Source organism: Pyxicephalus adspersus, chromosome 7, assembly GCF_032062135.1.
Source record: "Pyxicephalus adspersus chromosome 7, UCB_Pads_2.0, whole genome shotgun sequence".
NCBI classification, from domain to species: Eukaryota; Metazoa; Chordata; class Amphibia; order Anura; family Pyxicephalidae; genus Pyxicephalus; species Pyxicephalus adspersus.
In genome coordinates this window covers 3208104-3227699 of record NC_092864.1, presented here as the reverse complement: position 1 = coordinate 3227699, position 19596 = coordinate 3208104, and the positions used below count along the sequence as shown (strand labels likewise).

The window sequence follows — 19596 nt, the reverse complement described above, 5'->3', positions numbered from 1 at the left end:
GTGTTATTGCCAATATCTCCTAATGGGTATCAGTGCCTAGCATCTTACCTCCTTGTCACCTCCTGTGTCAAATAGGCATTTTGTGACTAAATGGTTAATTAAAACCTGAACTCCAGCCTTCTTTCAGTCTTACGCAATTGTACAGGCTCCTCTCCTCGACCAAAATTACTTGATTTTACCAAACACTGAGCTTTTTATGATGCGCATTAGAAGCTGCAGGCAGTCAGATAGAACCCACCTCATTTTGCGCCCTACATAAAGAACATCTAAACCAGTGTTTTCAACCAGGGATCTGTGAAACCCCAAGGTTCCTTAAGCAGTGATCAGTTTGTGACTTTCAAGTTAGTTTAATTGATATCTGTAAGGTTGGCAGCCTTTCCCATGACCAGTATTTTTCTACTGACCACCAAACTAATATACTGTGAGCCGCAGATAAAGTAATTATAGAAGGGGTTCCCTAAGAACCCGAGTTATTTCAAAAGCTCCTCCATATTAAAAATTTGGAGAAACACTGATCTAGACCTTTCAGTCTGTCCCTGACAATCATCTCCCATCCATTGAATTCTAGTTCTTTCAAACATGGATGATCAGCATCACATGAGGCCATTTCCTAGGATCTGAATGCAGCTCGCCAAGGAATTCTGAAACTCCATTAAGAATGACACCCACCCATCAAGACATTTTGATATTTCAAAACTTCTCTCTGTGCTTGCATCGGGGTTGAGAGCTCTTGAGAGGAGTACTAAAACAAGGTGCTGTGATGGATTTAGGAACCCATGTAGAGCACACAACACACTTTAGCTTTAGAAGAATGTCATATATGGGATTTAGGCTTTTCAGTTTTAAAGTTGAACTGGAACCCAAGAGCAAATGTATTCAAAAATCCTTGAATAGGAGAAATTAAAGTAACTGCTGGTGGGTTTATTTTATTTTTAAAAAAATGTCTTTAATGCTATCATTAGGAAGTTCGAAGATATCTCTTCAATTACAATGGGAAACAATTTTTAGCAAATTTTTTGTTTACTTCAATTTTTAGGCTTATTTACTCTGCTCTCCTGAAGTGTTTCCTAGACAGCAGTTGCCTGATGGAGTATTTCTCAGTCCATATCCTGTTCTAACTCCTTGTTGACTAGTCTGCTGTTCCCCAACTTGTTCCCTTATGCACTTCCTGTCTTGCTGTTCCAGTGTCCCCAGTCTTTTCCTGTGTCTCCTGCTTCCCCCTTTGTCTACAATGACCCCCATGTCACCCCTGTATTAAGTCTCTTCCTGTGTTTCCTGCACCCTCCTGTGTCTTTGGTGACCCCCGTGTCAGTCGCCTTCTGGTACCAGACCCCTGGCTTTGTTTCTGCCTGTTTGCCTGCCTCGATCCCAGCTATTATTGTCTCACCGATTTTATACTTTGCCTGTTCTGCCCAACCTGGTGTTACCTAAGTCCGCAACCTGATAACAGTCTGCAGCACAACACCCCCAACCCTCTCAAAGGCAAGGCTGTTACTTAGACTCTAGGCCTCAGCCCTTCTCACACCTCTACCTAGTACTACACAGCGCCCCCTAGATGTCCCCCCAAGTGTGACATCTGCTGTGGTAGAATCAAGAATGTTCTGGGCATATAGTACATGTCAAAGTTCAACCTCATATTTTAGAAACTGCCAATGCGCTTGCACCAGATTGCCACTGGTATTTTTTAACAGATCTGGGTTCTGCAGCTGGAATCCAAACACCCTGCTTTGTACTTTGTAGTCTTTAATACTTGTTGGCTAACCAACCATTTGCCAAACTTACCCTATCATCCTTAAAAACTTTAGCTTGCTGAAAAGCATCTGAAGTGTGACCAAGCTGCCTGCTGTACTTTATGTGACGCACTAAAATGAGGAGCAGAACAGACTTCATAATGTGGTAATTTGTTTCTCCTGCTTTAAAGTAATGAGCTTTCTCTACTGCCTGAGGGTAATAAAATTAATTAGTTTAAAATGGCAATTTGTTCAAGGAATTCAAGCCACGTGTAGACAAGCAAAGGGAAACATAAAAAGGAGTGAAAATATATGTCAGTGTGTCAGTGTAACTAAAGCTAAGAACAAGAATGCAAAATACTGCAGCTAAACCTTTTATGCTGTGGTAGCTTTTGTGTCCTTCTTTGTGTCCTAGAGCTTGTGTCCTAAATGCTTACCGCCATTACTGTACCTATTGGGAAACAGCATTGTCACCATGGGACAGGACTAAAAATATCTGCCCCTTTCCTACTCTCCAAAGCAAGATCAACAGTCATTGCCCTTATATATTTTTATAAAGACCACCAGTGGTGGACTGGTGAATACCAAAGACCAAGACCAAAGGACAGTGGTCAGTGGTTAGAACCTGGACTAGTGTTTTCTAAACTAGAAGGTTCCTTTAGCAATGAGCAATCTATGATCTTATTTGTTATGTGTAAGGCTGACATTGTTCCCAATGGCCAGCAATGTAATATGAATTTTTCCCACTGACCTGCGTTTACAAAACATGTGCACAACTTTGAGCCTCTAGACTATTTTTCTTTAGTGGAAGAGGAGGCAAAATGGCTCTTTTGATAGTAAAGGTTGCTGACCCCTGACCTAGACCAATGGAAATTATATTATGACTGTTGGTGGCCCGCGGATAAATGGAGATAAAAGACCAATGAACATTTCCCAAAGATTGCCAGTCATTAGTAGACTGATGGATATCATAGACCAATGAAAATTCACTAAAGACTGATTGGTGGAGAAAATTGTAGACCAATGAAGTGTCACTTCAAATGTCAGATAAGGTCATCAGACTGGTGGAGGTAGTAGAGGTTTGGTATCTAGGCCAATGGTGAATAAAGCTTGAGTCATAATTAAGTGAAATTAATACAAAGCACGTACAAGTCAACATTTGGCTCTAACACTCAGTAATGAGTCACAGAATAGTTAAAACTCTGTATAATAAAAGGGTTAAATGATCTGACTGGTAGGTTTAATAATAAATACATATTATTAAGACAGGGTATTAAACCATCTGTCACTCCACAAATGGGGAGATTCTTCAGCTATATAAAAGAAGGAACTTGAGGATCAACTTCCAAAAACATTCATTGTGACTTACCAAGTGCAAAGTCGGAGAACTGATCCTAGGAAAAAGACTTCTCTACAAAAATGGGAGCGCTTCCCACGCTGATTATAATAACTACAGGTTAGTAGTCCAAGTCTTTTACCTAAATTATCTAAATAGTGTCATCTAGTTGTTCTGGATCACATTTTCAGAAAATGGCACCAAGTTATTTATGAAATTCAGAGTCAGGAAGTTTAATCTTGTCGTGTCCACCAACCTTCAAACAGCTTAATTCTAAACTAATTTATATATGAACTAGCAAATGTTTTTCCTGTGTGTACCCAATGAAGTGTTTTTTTGCATAGCAGCAGAGTGCTGCCATTTTTCTTGTTCTGTCCAAATATTATTATTATTATTATTAATAAACAGGATTTATATAGCGCCAACATATTACACAGCGCTGTACATTAAATAGGGGTTGCAAAGAATTATGGCATGTTTGAAAGCTGAGGGGTATTTACCAGTAGAAAGGGAGAGGTTGAATAGTTCAGTTAGGGCAGGGGCCAGGGTGGAGGAATGGGGACGGAGTAGATCAGAGGGAATTGGTTCAAGCGGACAGGTAGTAGATGGAGATGATTAGAGAAGAGAAACCCACAGTAACAGGCCTGAAGGAGGCCAGCAATGCCTTCTGTCTTGGGCCATCTTGATTGGCAGTGCCGGGGTGATGTAACTCCTGTTCTACCATTCCCCGGAACATGCAAGGAAAGCTGAGAATGCTAGTTTTTCAGGCAGGTAAGATTTGTCATTGCAGAAGGGATATCACCTGCCCCTTTCTGCAATACCCACCTGCCTGCTAAAGTAATGTAGTACATATTCTTAGGCTTTAATTGAAACCTTCTGTAAGGCAAGCACTATTAGACTACTGAACAAATATGTATTAAAAGTCACATCCTACATCCTTATGTAATTTTTTGGTTTTGTCACGCCTTGGATTTGGGCAATGTCAAGAAAGAATAGACAGAGAACAGGGGTTTTGGTAAATATAGGTCAAGTGTATTTACAATTCCAAAGAGTATAAAGTATGTATCAACATTATAGGTTAAAATATATAAATCTTTCCTGTGCCTTCTCAAAGCAACATGGGGTCAGGTTAGTGAATCTAGATAAACAGGAACTATAAAGATTGAAGGAAAGGGTTAAAGCCATAAATAAGTCCTAAAAACGTCTCGTAACCGGATGCGTTTCACCTTTTGGCTTCCTCAGGAGTGTAGACGTTGAATGGCCAGTTATATGCAAAACAAATAAAACATTTCTGATTGAGGCATACAAAAATATGCAGATATACAAAGATATACAGTTATAACCTAATTCCAACAATATAGTACAATGGATATAGAAAAACAATGAGTAATCTATATGTGGGGTTGTAGCATGTGTAGGACAAAGAACTAAATGCAACCATAATTAATAGAGATAGTCATGATTGGAAGTGATCTGATACATGTTACATTATATTCAATATCAAGATAATAGGTAGAGTTTTCGAGTTATGTTTGAGTAAGAAATGTATAGTACATTGAAAGGTATAGTATCATATAGGATACTAATATAAATCTAATAGGTGTTACATTCTATCAAATATCAAGGGGATGAGTGAGGGTTGAAGTTGTGCTTTTGTGAGAATCATATGATCCAAGATATAGTATGGTGTGATAGAGTAAAGTATTTATATAGTGTCCCATAGAGAGGGTCACAATAAATCAATGATGTGCTATTAGGAGAATAAGTCTTGCTGATAAGGTAAAGTAATGTAATGTGTCATAAATAAATAAATAAACTTTTTTTAAAAAATAGTTGTAACTACTTACTATTTGCTGTAGTTGCGTACACATATTAAAGTTACCATTTGTACTAAACAAATACAGCAAGCACTTTCACTAAGGAGATCAGAACACAGAGAGAAACATTTATTAGAATCAAAAGTTAAGTAAACTGATTTAAAGAAAAAGTTGAATGGCAATCTGGAATGTCCTCTGCTTCAAATACCAATGTTTAAAAATTTATAAATAAGAATTATTTTGTGGATTTTGTTATGAAAGCCATTCTGATTTTTCTTCCTGCTTCTCTACAGCCTTGACTAGTTTGGGATCTGCAGCAGATAGCTGGGTGTGCGGCTCCCCGGGGGTCTCCAGCAGAATTGTTGGTGGTACAGATGCTGTAGATGGTGAATGGCCATGGCAGGTCAGTCTCTACTTCAGAGGTCAACACAGCTGTGGAGGATCACTTATCTCATCCCAATGGGTGCTGACTGCAGCCCATTGTTTCAATGAGTAAGTGCAATGTATTACTTTTACTTATATAGAGCGCATTTTTACATTTATGTACAACTACAATTACAAATAACAACCTTTTTGTATGAGGGTAAAATATGTTTGCTCAGTTCATCTTTCACTCCACTCAACCAATCTTCTCTTCTTACCTATACCTCCTTTTTTGTCCCACTAGACAGACTCATCCATTCTGTTTGTCCCAGTGGTATTTGTCATTAAGACAGAGAAATCAAAAACTTATAGGGGAATATACAGGGATCTTTTATTTATAAACGTAATATAGAAAGCTACATTGGTAAAGTGAGCAAATGTATCAACCATCAAAAATACTTCCATAATGTACGTTGTTCCTGTACATTCACAGGTCAGTAGAACCCGAGGATTTTACAGTGTATCTTGGTCTCAACCAGCTGGATTTGAATAAACGTTATACAGTTGCATCCAATATAACGTCAATCAACCTATACACAAACCACACAATGGCAGGAATAGCTGGGGACATTGCTCTACTCGAGCTGGCTAATGTCGTCTCTTTTAACCAATACGTCACGCCAATCTGTCTGCCATCTTCCTCCCCTGGATCACGCAGGTTGACTCATGCCAACATTTACTCTCATTAAATTCACACATTTGCTTGAATTCTGGATCCTTTTTGTGTATTACAACATTTCTATTTTCAAAGTCATTACCTTTCAATTTCTGAACACAGGGCAAGATGTGCCTAAACTGCCCAGTAAGCAATTCAATTTGTTTTTGAATTCCCATTAATAGCACAAATGCAAAATTAGAGGCAACACATTATCAATTCCAATGAGCAAAAAAGGTCCAATACTTGCATGGGAATAACATGTTTTATTTTGTTTCCCTGTTCACCACAAGGCTCAGAGCCAGCTAATGGGGTCCTCCAAAAAGTAATGGTTCCACTAATTGACTACAAGACTTGTGACCAGATGTATCATGTGAATTCTTCTGAAGATCCCAATACCGTCATTATCCAAACTGAGAAAATATGTGCTGGCTATAAGAATGGACAGAAGGACTCCTGTAGGGTAAGTGACACCTAAGTGATTATAGAAGACAGAATTGGTGGCCTTTAAAATGCAATCAATGTATGTTTGGGGATACTTGAGCATCACTTCCCCTAAACGAGGTGTGTGATCTATACATGCCCCATAATGATTACGTTGAGGAAAGGCACTGTTAATATAACAGTGTACAAAGATATTTGAAACCAGTGTTTCTCAACCAAGGTTCTGTGGAATCCTAGAGTTCCTCCAGAGGTTACTAGGGGATCCTTGAACAATTTATGTATCCCAGGTTGGTTTAATAGATACCAATTCTTTTTTTGGCTATCTGTAAGTTTGGTAGACTTCCCACTGGCCAACAATGTAAGAGGAATTCATCCTACTGACCACCACAATGATGTACTGTGAATGTGGATATAGTAAATATACCCGTGGTTCCCCAAAGTTATTTGAAAAGGTTACCCCATAATAAAAATGGTTAGGATTCATTGATCTAGACAAATGTGCAATTTGAACCTTGTGATCGGAGGAAGCTCATTTGCTTTTCCAGCATGCCTGGGTCCCTGTGTATAAAACTAGTTCCTTAAAAAAGGTTTTGACCTCTTTGGTGTGGAGGAACTCCCGAAGCCTGCAGGGGGTCCTGACCTCAACTATAGTGAACACCTTGCCAATGCTCTTCTTGTTAAATGGGCCCACACTCCACAGACACAATTATGAAAGCCTTCTAATACAAAATCAAAAGTGTATAGAAGGGGAGTGGGCTATGTGTGGTCAGGTGTCTAGATATCCTGGGCCATATTGTGTATAGAGATAAACAGAAAGTCTAAGGAATATTGTTGTCTTTCAGGGTGACTCTGGAGGCCCTTTAGTGTGTAAAGTCCAAGGTGTCTGGTACCAAGTTGGAGTTGTAAGTTGGGGAGAAGGTTGTGCCTTCCCACACCGCCCCGGAGTGTACACCTTAGTGACATTATATCAAGACTGGATATCAAGGTATTTGCAGGTAAAGTTCATTAACGTGACAGATATTCCTCCCCCAACAAAGGCGTGTGGAAGGGACTACATAAACACCAGCAATGGAAGTATCATTGGACGTTCCTGGATGATCCTGGGCCTAGTCGCTCTTCTGCTCATAAATCTATAAACCAGAACTCATTAGAACTCATCATCTTTTTCTCTTTTTTTTTATCAATATTGATGGAAGGACATCTTGTTTAACATGTTTAATTCTGGTGTTGGTTTATATTCAATAATTAATAATAATTTTTTTGGTGGCTCCAACTAGACTTAATGAAAGAATACATTTGTATTATTTATTATACATTACTGTACCACACTGACCTAATATTCTATCTATTTCAAATAAGTATGATAAAAACACACAATGATGATGATAACATGGAACGTAAACCCAACAATAATTTGAAAATGACCTTTTCATTACCAGAAATATTGGATCTTAGAGAGATCTTTGGGCACTAGATAAAATATTTATTATTTTGTCCAGGCATGTTTATATTCGCCAAAAAAAATGGAAGCCTGAAATCCAGTCATTAACTGTTAGGATGATGATGTCACCAGTCTGTTGAAGGCAGGGGAATATTCCTAAGTGTTTCATCAATCTCCTCTCCGTCAGTCGTGAGACTGTAACATTGTAAATTCAAAAGGTAGAAATTGGCCCCTGGAATATTTCCACAACACATATGGTGCCACTGTCAATGGTAATTCTGTAATTTCTAGTTAAAAAAAGAAACACAACCATAAAAACAAACACAAACGTATGTAGGTGGCATATTGCAAAATTTTATACTATGTATTATATAGAACACTTCACTCGTTAGACCTGTAACACTTCTTGGAGGCAAATAAACTAATCTACAACTATGAAAGTTATGACTTTTGCACTTTACTGAAAGACATTATTTGATATTTCTGGGTAATCCAAATTCCTTGGTGAAACATGTGACACAAATATAACACAAATATAGCCTGAAAACACCCAACACAGAGAGGTAATATAATGTCAATCAGCTTCTCTGGGTAGAGGCAGAATCACCAACCTTTTGTTGCAGTGTCTTCCTTATGGGGCATAGGTACCGTATTTTGCAGTGAGATGAAATATGTTGATTGCAGATAATATATGAGACAAGTCACATACTCCAGGGGACCAGGGGAAAAGTTTGCTACAGATTATTTTTTTCAGCCACAATGATCCTAACCACACAGCTGAAACCCAACCTGCCTAACCAGTTGAAACTCATTTATGTTTAGAGGGCCCATGAGCACAGCAGACCAAGATGGCAGTGTTTTGATTCAGTTCCACGCACCTCGGGCGAACTGACCCCCCTGACACAGAGCAAAAGCAAGCTGTAATCTTCTTTCACATCCCACCGGGTACTAAACTCTCTGGGATATCTATCCATGGAATGGAACACCCAGGAAAACCTGTAACATGGTCACATCCTACTCTGCTATCCCAGCACAGCTCCCTATCCAAGATGGCGCCGGATCCTCCTATCAGCCATCACTCGGCCAGAGACCCACTGGGTGATGCTCCAGCTTCTGAAGGCAGTCGCCAACAATTCCCCTCTGAGCTCTCTCCCTTTTGATTCTGAGCTAGGTGAGCGTTTACTTTCTAAATTCAGGGAAATCCTGAGGGAAAAAATATCCCACGCTTATAAAAAGCTCTCTTCAGCCTTACTGAAAAAAATTTAAGAATAGGACATCTCATGGCTGTGCTTGAAGGTTGTCTTGATGACGTAACCATTGTGTTAGAAGGCCATGTGAAAGACGATGATACTATCCCAGATGAGCTTTGAGCTTTTAGGGATCAATTAGAAGACATTGAAAACCATGCCAGGAGGTATAATATCAGAATTCGAGGTACACCTGGGAGTATTAATGATCTACTGGGCAAAAAGATGGCTCTACTTCAGGAATTAGTACCAGACATACCACTTGAACAACTAGAAATTGAGAGAATACACAGGGCTCTATCTTGTAAACCTACCGATTGTCCTCCAGAACATGATCATAAAGCTTCACTATTATCAAACCAAAAAAAAAGGTCCTTCACTATACCCGATCTAAGGACACCTTTACTTTCAGGAATATACTTACCACGTTTTTGTGGACTTAGCACCGTCCACAATCTAAAAACGCATAGCCTTGAAACTTCATCTCTGTGTTTCACAGGAAAATCAGGTCCACTACTGTTGGGGTTTTCTCTTTAAATTGCTCTTTACTTACCGGAATCACCCCTTTTCCGTGGTCTCAGCTACCAATCTGCATAAGTGTCCTACAGACATTTCTTTTTATCCTCCTCCTCCTTGGGTATGTAGAAACACTTTAGCTCAGAACTTTGAGAATGGCAAAGGAACCCTACCTGGAAAAGAACGTTTAGGTCACAGGAAATATTCATCTTTTGAGTAATATTACCATTGCACATTTAAATTACCATTCAAGCAATACTAAGACCATGAAAGTGGACCACATGCCAATCAGTTAGGAACTGCTCACCGGGTCTTGAATGATTTTACTCCATGATCAATGAAGCTGTCCAGTAATTGTGGAGAAAGGTTCATGATTGAGAATTTACAATAAATAAGACATGATGAACTGTACACCCAGCAGATAAGGAATGACAGATATGAGAGGGTGATACAAATGAAACAGTAGATGCCACATATCAATAAGAAAAGAAAATCTGCGAAGCACCTTGATAAATAACACTAACGCCCTGATCTGTTACAATGATCTTACACAGAAAAAATCCCAACCTGTCTGGCTAGCTGCAGATGTTTGGAGAAAAAAGCCTCACCTACTAGAAGCTCAATGGCTTCAAAATAGAACATTTCCATTTGACATGAAGGAATTAAAGCATCTTCAGTGATCTGTATAATAAGGTGACATTGTAAAGTTATCAGAGAGAACATTCTCTTGGAAACCTCGAGATTCTGAGCTGAGATGTTGACATAAATCTTCTAGCTCTCCAAAAACCTGCTATTCAGTACATGCCTCTGTTATCTCCACATGTATTCAATATATTCATCGCCTAATCGGCTTCTAACATAGAGACTGAATATTGGCGGGATTGGAGTACAATGTTCTTTGATATATGGGGAGGTCCTAGTCCCATGGGAAGTGGTTGGCTGACATTGGTTTTTCATCCATTTCCAAAGACAAGTGGCACTGGATGTCTGGTGTGGTAGTTCTACAAGAATGCTAGGCATAAGGTAAATGTCAAAGTTCTACCTAAATATGGAAACGGGCGAAGTTCTACCACCATATTGTCACTGACAAATTTAGCAGATCCAGGTTTCTGCAGCTGGAATTCTTTAGGACTCATTGCAACCACCTGGCAAAATTATTGTAACTTCCCAAAAACTTTCACTTGCTGACAAGCACCTGGAGTGTGATCAAGATGACTGCTTTATTTATGTGACTCACTAAAATGACGAGCAAACAAATGGCAATTTGTTTCACCTACTGTCTGAGGTTTCCATACTGCCTGAGGTTATTAAAAAAAAAATATTTAAAATTGACAAGGAATTCTATTTGTGTGCAAACAAAAAATTATACTAGTAGCTCTGGAGTGAAATAATATCACAGTGTATCTAAAGCTATGAACACAAATGTAATATGCTGCAACTTACTAAACTTTTATATTTGGGGGTTTTTTTCTTATTCCTGCCCTAGAGTCGAAATGCTTGCTAACTTGAGCACCAACATTGTCATCAAAGAACAGGACTAAAAATATCTTCCCTTGTACTCATGCCCAAAACACAGGGAGTGTAGTTTTGTAGTCCATATAGATAGTTAGTAACAATGTAACTGTGTAATAGAGGTGCAGAGCACAGGATGGTATTAGCTAAAATATGTCTTACAAGATCGATCATCAAAGACCATCGGTGGTCAGCAGAATGGTGAATATTAAGGACTAATGAAAATTGTCTAACGATTGCCAGTGAGCAGTCAGTGGACTGGTGGAGATCATGGACCAACGAAACTTGTCTAAAGACTACCAAGGGTCAGCAGCTAGATCGATGAAAATTATTTTACAACTAATGATGGCCAGCTGAATAATGAAGATGATACAAGGTAGACCAATGACCAGTGGCCATCAAGATTGCGGATATTTTTAGATCATTCATTTTTCTCATAAAACCACTAAAAGTCATCAGACTGGTGAAAGAGAAGTGGAGCTTTGGTTATCTAGATGAATGGTGAGTAAAGCTTGAGTCATAGTTGAGTGACTTTAAACCAAAGCACGTACAATTCAATGTTTGGCTTTAAATCTCCCAGTAATGAGTCACAGAATAGTTCAAATTAAAGGTATGATGTAAAAGTATGATTGGAGGCTCTTTGGAATGGGACCTAATGTACACTTTGTATTGTGCAAATTATATGTTTATACTGCTGTGTGCTTTAGGAGTTACTGTATACATCCTCAGACATGAATGGAAACTTACTGTAAGGGGCAAGGTAAACCCTATTGGGTTACTAAACAAATACAACAAGCACCTTCACTAGGGAGATCAGGGAAAGCAGTGCAATAAATTTAAAAAAGTAGGTGAAGGGGAATTTGGAATGTCTAGGACGTGTTAATGCAGAAGGAACATCGCCTGCCCCTTCCTACAATACCCACCTGCCTGCTAAAGTTTAAAATCGGACTTAGTTCAACTTTAATATTGTACATATTCTTAGACTTTAGTGGAATCCTACTGTAAGCGGCAATGCAAGAACTATTGGGCTACAAAACAAATACTACAAGCACTTTCAAAGAGATCAGAACACACAGGGTGAAATATTTAGAAGTATCAAAATGTAAAATTATGTAAAGAAAAAGTTGAATGGAAATCTGAAATCTAATATACTTCAATTAACAATGCTTAAACATTTAGACAAATTATTAATTTTGTGGATTTTGTTATGAAAGCCATTCTGATTTTTCTTCCTGCTTCTCTCCAGCATTGACTAGATTGGGATCTGCAGCAGATAGCTGGGTGTGCGGCTCCCCGGGGGTCTCCAGCAGAATTGTTGGGGGTACGGATGCTGTAAATGGCGAATGGCCGTGGCAGGTCAGTCTCTACTTCAGAGGTCAACACAGTTGTGGAGGATCACTTATTTCACCCCAGTGGGTGCTGACTGCAACCCATTGCTTCGATGAGTAAGTGCAATGTATTTTCTTTACTTTTACACATATAATGCATTTTTACATTAATGTACAGCTAGAATTACAGAGAAAATAAAAACAGGGTAAAATGCTTCCTCTCAATTCAACTTTCGCTCTGCTCATCGGATCTTTTCTTCTTGCCTCCTGTCTTTGTCCCAAATTGAAAATTGTGAGAAATTGGAGGGGAAAATACATTTATCTTTTTATGAAAGTAATATACAACGTTTTATGCTACATCGGTAATATGAACAAATGAATCCGCCATCAATTGGACACCATCAAACTGTATAATGTTTCTGTGTCATATCCAGGTCAGTACAGACAGGGGATTACAAAGTGTATCTTGGCCTGAACAAGCTGGATTCAAATACAAATTATACAATTGCTTCTGATATCATTTCAATCATCCTAAATAAAAACTACACAAAGACAGGATCAGTTGGGGACATTGCGTTACTCAAGCTGGCCAGTGCCGTCACTTTTAACCAATATGTCATGCCAATCTGTCTGCCATCTTCCTCCGTCACCTTTCCATGTGGCATGGACTGCTGGGTAACTGGTTGGGGTAAAACGTCCTTTAATGGTAAGTTTGTAAGATTAAAAAACTGTGTTATTACCTAATCTTTTGTCAAGTGATCTTAACATCTCCTAAATATCCGTTACCTTTGTGCATATCTGACCACTCCTATATGAGCTTGTTGAATATAACAAAATCCTGGTCATTACTATTGACACCCTGCCTTTCTACCTTTTCTTTTGTGGCTATACCAGTGTCCTCCATCACAGTTTACAAATGCATCTAAAATAGCATTTATGGGTTCAGGTGTTAAAGTTGAATGATAGAATCTGAGTCATGAATGGCATTCCAAATCTTCTCAAAGATATTCTTTAGGGTTGAATTTGCAATCTATACAAGCTACTCCTCCACACCAAAGTCATCCCATGTCCTTAAAGGACACAGTCATGTTGGAAAAGAACGTGACTTCTTCAATTGTATGCCATACCATTAACAGCCTTTTACTGAACATACCCGACCTCAATTATTTAGATGGCTGTTCACATACTTTGGGGCTATTTACAAGGTTATAATAGTGAGGTGTCCACAAAATACATATAGTATGTTAAAGACTTACCAATATAATCCTGATCAAGTTCAATTGATATTTTGTGGGTGGCATACAGCCTTCCTTCTAGAAGAATTTACTTTTCATCAGTGTATCCCAATATTCACTTTCACTAAATGAAACAAGACTGTCCTCTTTGTGGCTGGACCATGAATTGAGGGGGTTGTTCTGGCTGTTTGAAGGGCGTCTGGAAAGGGTTTGAACCTTGATGCTTACATTTCCTTTTTCGAAGCATGAAAACCATTTGAAAACTCTTGCCCGACTCAGAGCTTTTTCTTTGTAAGCCGTCCAAATTAATTGTAATGATTCCATTGGTGTTTTTCCAAGGAGTAAAAAAAATTTTAAACAATTTCTTTGCTCCCTGAAATCTGACATTGACAAGGTAACGAGAAAAGTGATAAAAAACAATCACTGTCAGAGGAGTGGGATCGTTTCACACCGTGACCTTAATCAAACCCGTGGTCCAGGCACACGGAGGACAGTCCTCTTCCTGTTGGGTTCCCCTCCTATCCTTGTTTTTGGTAATGATGGTAACTTTGGTAGTGACCTACAATAATACTAAAATATATTTTCAAAGCCAATACCTTTCAATTACTGAACTCAGGGCGAGATGTACCTAAGCTGCTTAGCCAGCAATCTATTACAAAATGCAAAAATAAAGGCAACAAATTGTCCATCCTAATGAACAGAAAAGAGACTAAGTACTTGGATGGGAATTACATATTTTATTTTGTTTCCCTGTTCATCACAAGGCTCACAGCCAGCTAATGGGGTCCTCCAAAAAGTAATGGTTCCACTAATCGACTACAAGACCTGTGACCAAATGTATCATGTGGACTCTTCAGAAAATCCCAATACAGTCATTATCCAAACTGAGAAGATATGTGCGGGCTTTAAAAATGGACAGAAGGACTCCTGTGAGGTAAGTGGCACCTAAATGATACAGAAGATATATGGCAAATCATAGATGATATTAGGCCGGAAGCATTGGCCATTAAATTGCTCCCTATATATTGTGAAGTTAGGGGAATCAGCACATTGCAGGACACTGTAGGATGTTTGCAAAGCCAGGCTCACGTCAAAAACAGCTTCACTTCTGCATAATACAACAGCAAAACAAAATAGCATATTTCAGCAATAAGCCCCAGATGGTCAGCAAAATCAGGTAATGCTTACCAAATGTCTACATCAGGAGTGGACCTGGTACTCATAGGTATCAAGTGTTGCAGCTTATAACTCTTTATTCCAAACAAGCTTTCACTCTCAGTCAGGCTGACACATCCATTTCCTGACAGCCCCTGGCATACCTGCCGGGCCAATATGAAATCCTGGTCTGTACTGCAGTGGGATAGGAAGGCCCACCCAAATTCTTCCTTCCTATCCTGAGTGCGGTCCATGTAAAAAAAATAGCAAAATAGCAACTACAGGTCACCAACCCAACCTTTCCAGACTCCTTCTGTGGTGAATACCCTTTTTTAGAGGGAGCATGACTTAAAGCAAGGTTGAATATATCTACTATGCAGGACCCATTCCTGGAGGAGTGAAGAATATGTGGAGGAAATCTCGAGCCTGCACAGGGTTCTGAACTCCTTACCAATGCTCTTGGTAAATGGGTTCACATTCTATAGACACACTTATATAAAGCCTTCCAATACAGAATCAAAAGTGTTAGCGGGAGGGGGGGTATTGGTCAATGGTCATTGGGGGTATGTGTGGTCAGGCGTCTAGATATCATGGATCTTATAGTGTATAGATTAACAGAAAGTCTAAGCAATGTTGTTGTCTTTCAGGGTGACTCTGGAGGCCCTTTAGTGTGTAAAGTCCAAGGTGTCTGGTACCAAATTGGAGTTGTAAGTTGGGGTGACAGTTGTGCCGCCCCAAACCGCCCCGGAGTATACACCCTAGTGACAGCCTATCAAGAATGGATTAGCAGTTACTTAGAAGTAAAATTCAATAATGTGATAGGTATTCCCTCACCAACAAAGGCGTGTGGAAGAGACTATGTAAACTCAACTTGTCCATTTAGCAGCAAAACCGGTGAAATGCTATCAACAAAGACATGCGGAGGAGACATCATTATCTTTGTAGATGACACTGGCAATGGAAGTACCATTGGACGTTCCTGCTCCTACTGGATGATCCTGGGTCTAGTCGCTCTTCTGTTCATGAACCTTTAATCCAGAATTGTCATCAGAATATTTTTCTTTAAATTGCTTGCTGGAATGACGTCTTTTTTAACCTGTTCTATTGTGTTGATTTATATTCAATAATTACTGATCATTTTGTTTGGTGGGTCCAAGTAGACTAAGTCAGTATTGTGACTGGAAGAATATATTTGCATGTGATTTACATTACTGTACTACACTGACATATTATTGTAGCATTTTAAATAAAGTATGATAAAAACACACAATGATGATGATGATGATGATGACATAGAGCTTAAACTCAACAATAATTGGAAACTGGCCCCTTAACAAATATGGTGCCACTGTCAATTATGGCTCAGTAATCTCTACTAAAAGAAAAACACAAACATAAAAACTAAACAGGAACATTATATAAATGGTAAATTGAAAAATCTTTTACTGTGTATGGTGTAAAGCACTTAGGCTTCGATCATTTTCACCTGTTCGACCTGTAATAATTCCTGTAGTCAAATACGCTCATCCAAAACATTTGGGTACTGCTGAATAATCCAAAATCCATAGTGAAACACATGACACCAAAGAAGTTTACTCTGAAAACATCCAAAAGGCAGAGCACAGGGAGGTTTGGTGCATTTCAGAGGCAGAATCACCGCTATTTTGTTGCATAGGGGACCTAGATATCAAACTTTGCAGTCAGGCAATGTGCTATAAGACAAGACATCCTCTAAAAGAAAAGTTTGCTACGGTTTTTATTTCAGCCGCAATGAACCTAACCACACATCTGAAACCCAAGCTGCCCAACCAGTAGAAGCTGTTCAGGAAACTCACCGTGGAGGTGTGTAGGATAGGAAAGAAAGAGGTTTAAGACTCAAGGTTATGACAAGTTAATTATGTATTGATATACTTAAGATTAATACATAGTCAGTACATCAAGGTAAGTCATATCCCTGGTTCTGTTAATCTTCACAGATGTGGAATATTATAAACTATACAGAGATATGCTAACAATAGTATTTAAAAAATGACTGTATATGTTGCATAGGTTCTCCACGAGTTTCGCCACTTGGCTTCTTCAGGGGTGCAATACCGTATAAGAGTATTTATGGTCTGTACATACAAAACAATACAATTTGGGGAATACATACATATTAATACAGTGAACATACATATAGAACGTTGTGGTTATTAATAGTGTAATATGCAAGTAATGTAATGCAAGTAATGCAAGTAATGTGAAGAGGTTTGGTCGGGGTAGTCTCTTTCCTATTGATCATTGTAAAGGAATTAAGAATACTCATATTTATAGAAATTCACATAAGTTACTACAATAAGCTAAACTGTATATTATCTACCTGAGATATGTGTGAATCAAGATACAATGCTAATAGATACTCATGTATTTTTACCCTTCACTTCTTATTTCAGAATTGTCCTATATGCATAATACTTAACCACACCAACATTCTATTATGTATGTCTATTGTATTATTATGTATTCCCCAAATTGTATTGTTTTGTATATACAGACGATAAAAAAAATACAGTATTGCACCCCAGTAGAAGCCAAATGGCGAAACGTGTTGGGACGTATGCAACATACATAGTCATTTTGTATATGCTATTGATAGCATATCTCTGTATAGTTTATTTTATCCCAGATTAACAGAACCAGGATTATGATTTACCTTGATGTACTGACTAATTATGTATGAATCTCAAGTATAGCCTCAAACTTCTTTGTTTCCTATCCTACACACCTTCATGCTCACAATTCTAATACCAGGAGGCTCTCATACTATATTTAGTTGAAAGAGAAATATCTCCCATTTTTTTAGTGTTCAGGAAACTCATGTATGTTCTGGGTAACAGCACGACAAAAGTAAACTACATATGGCATTAATGTAAGACCTTAATTTGGAAATAAGTAAAGGCAATCTTCATATTCTTGCTAAGCCAATGCAAAGCCTTTTGACTTTTACATGTTTGAAGGTCCCTGAGATGTTAACAAATTACGTGCTGACAATTTGTAATCTCCCAGCTATCTTACAAATGTGCAGTTTAGTGACTTCATAATTCATTCTCCATGGAGTGTCTGTATCCTTCTGTGTTGTGTGTCTGGTACAATTTATAGCAACCGCATATACAATATAGTCAAAAGTTTGTGGACTCCTGACCAACCCACATACTCTGTGGTTATAAGTATGTGTGTTCTTTCAAATAATTAAAGCGGAACTAAACTTAAAGTAAAAATATCAAATTTACCCTTACTTCTGCAGATACCTTGATCCCTCTAGATCTGTCCTTGACTGGGTCCAGGGTCATCCTGGAATCCTCCAGTTTGTATGTACAGACCATTAATATTCATATACAGTATTGCACACCTGAAAAAGCCAAGTGGCGAAACGCATTTAGATGTATACTACATATACGGTCATTTTTGACATGCTGGCAGAATATATCCTGGCGCCATCAGTTTCCTCCGTCTCCTTTCTTCTTCTGGCTACGTCACCCGATCTCACACCGCACAGCCATGGGATCAGATGACATAGCCAGTACCCAGCTCTAGATTACAGTTTCCAACGCTGTCCATGCCCCATTTTACAAAGTTACAGCTAGCAGAAAGGAAAAGGCAGTCCCCTACACAGCAAGGTCTCCAATAGCTTCAGCTTCTACACTGTCCATATAGGTGATGGCCTCAACCTCTAATTTTCAAAAAAAATGTATTACAGACATCTAGGTGGCATCGACGGTGGCTAATTTTTTGACTGAAAGACCCCCCTCCGGGCCCTCTGCCTTTTTTTGTTACTTGTATAGTGTTGTGCAGAGCTTGGGGAGTCTATACAGTCCTGAAAAACAACCCAAATTTTTCCCCCATTGACTTTACTGGTGTTTGAATTTAACATTCATTCACCCTAATAATTTTGGTCTATTCGAGCAAATAGCTGGCAAATCGAATAGTGAGCTATTCAACCAAAACTACTAACCACTGAGCCACTGTGCTGTTTTAGCCATTAGGGAGGGGTGTAAGTATATATTAGTGACCATAGTTTTCATATGGGATCTCCATCAAGGTGTGATGGTCAGGTGTCCATGAATTTTAGCCAGACATTACCAGACATTCCCTTAAGGATTCCCTCTTAGGAATCTTCCTGGTCCATGTGTTTCGATATCAGTAATTGATTCCCATCGGGGGGGTTTGAGGGAATGTCAGTCACTGTTTTATAAATAAAGCCCATTGTGTGAAACTATGTACTGGTGTGCCTGACTTTTACAATTCTTGGTAGTAAGTTGCAGAATGACATTCTTTAACTTTTTTTGTGCTGAATGTTTCAAAAAGAAAAGAATATCATAGTTAAGCCCTCTGTCACCTCCTTAAGATGATTAACTATAAAAAAAAGTTATTTCTAAAACTTTTAAGAAAAGGCAAACATTTTTGTCCCTCACAGAATACAGACAGACAGCGAGGGATCTCCATTGATCTTGCTTCGCTCCAAGAAATGGCATTGGCTGTGTTGGTTGTAATGGCTGCAGGTGGGTCCTTGTAAAGATGTTTTATTTCTAGCTTGCATTAAGAAGCATTTTACACAGAAATTCTTCTCTAATTCTTTTTTTATTTGGATGGATCAAATCTAAGCCTTCAATTATGTGTTTATAGAGAGAAACTATACTAGATTGCATGCACATCACCTAAACCAACCTGTATCCTGATTCCTCACATCATATAGACCTGAAAATCTGGAGACTGATAAT

General features: G+C 38.7%; 1 protein-coding gene across 1 annotated transcript; it reads left to right on the top strand.

The window, feature by feature from the left end:
* The first annotated feature begins 3135 nt into the window (after positions 1 to 3135).
* On the top strand, positions 3136 to 16068 carry LOC140334689 (serine protease 33-like). Its single transcript, XM_072416929.1, has 7 exons — positions 3136 to 3186; positions 5177 to 5375; positions 8878 to 9017; positions 12368 to 12566; positions 12884 to 13155; positions 14449 to 14618; positions 15487 to 16068. Exons 1-7 carry the CDS (start codon positions 3150 to 3152, stop codon positions 15871 to 15873), a joined length of 1404 nt encoding a protein of 467 aa, XP_072273030.1. The 5' UTR covers positions 3136 to 3149; the 3' UTR covers positions 15874 to 16068.
* The last annotated feature ends 3528 nt before the right edge of the window (positions 16069 to 19596 follow it).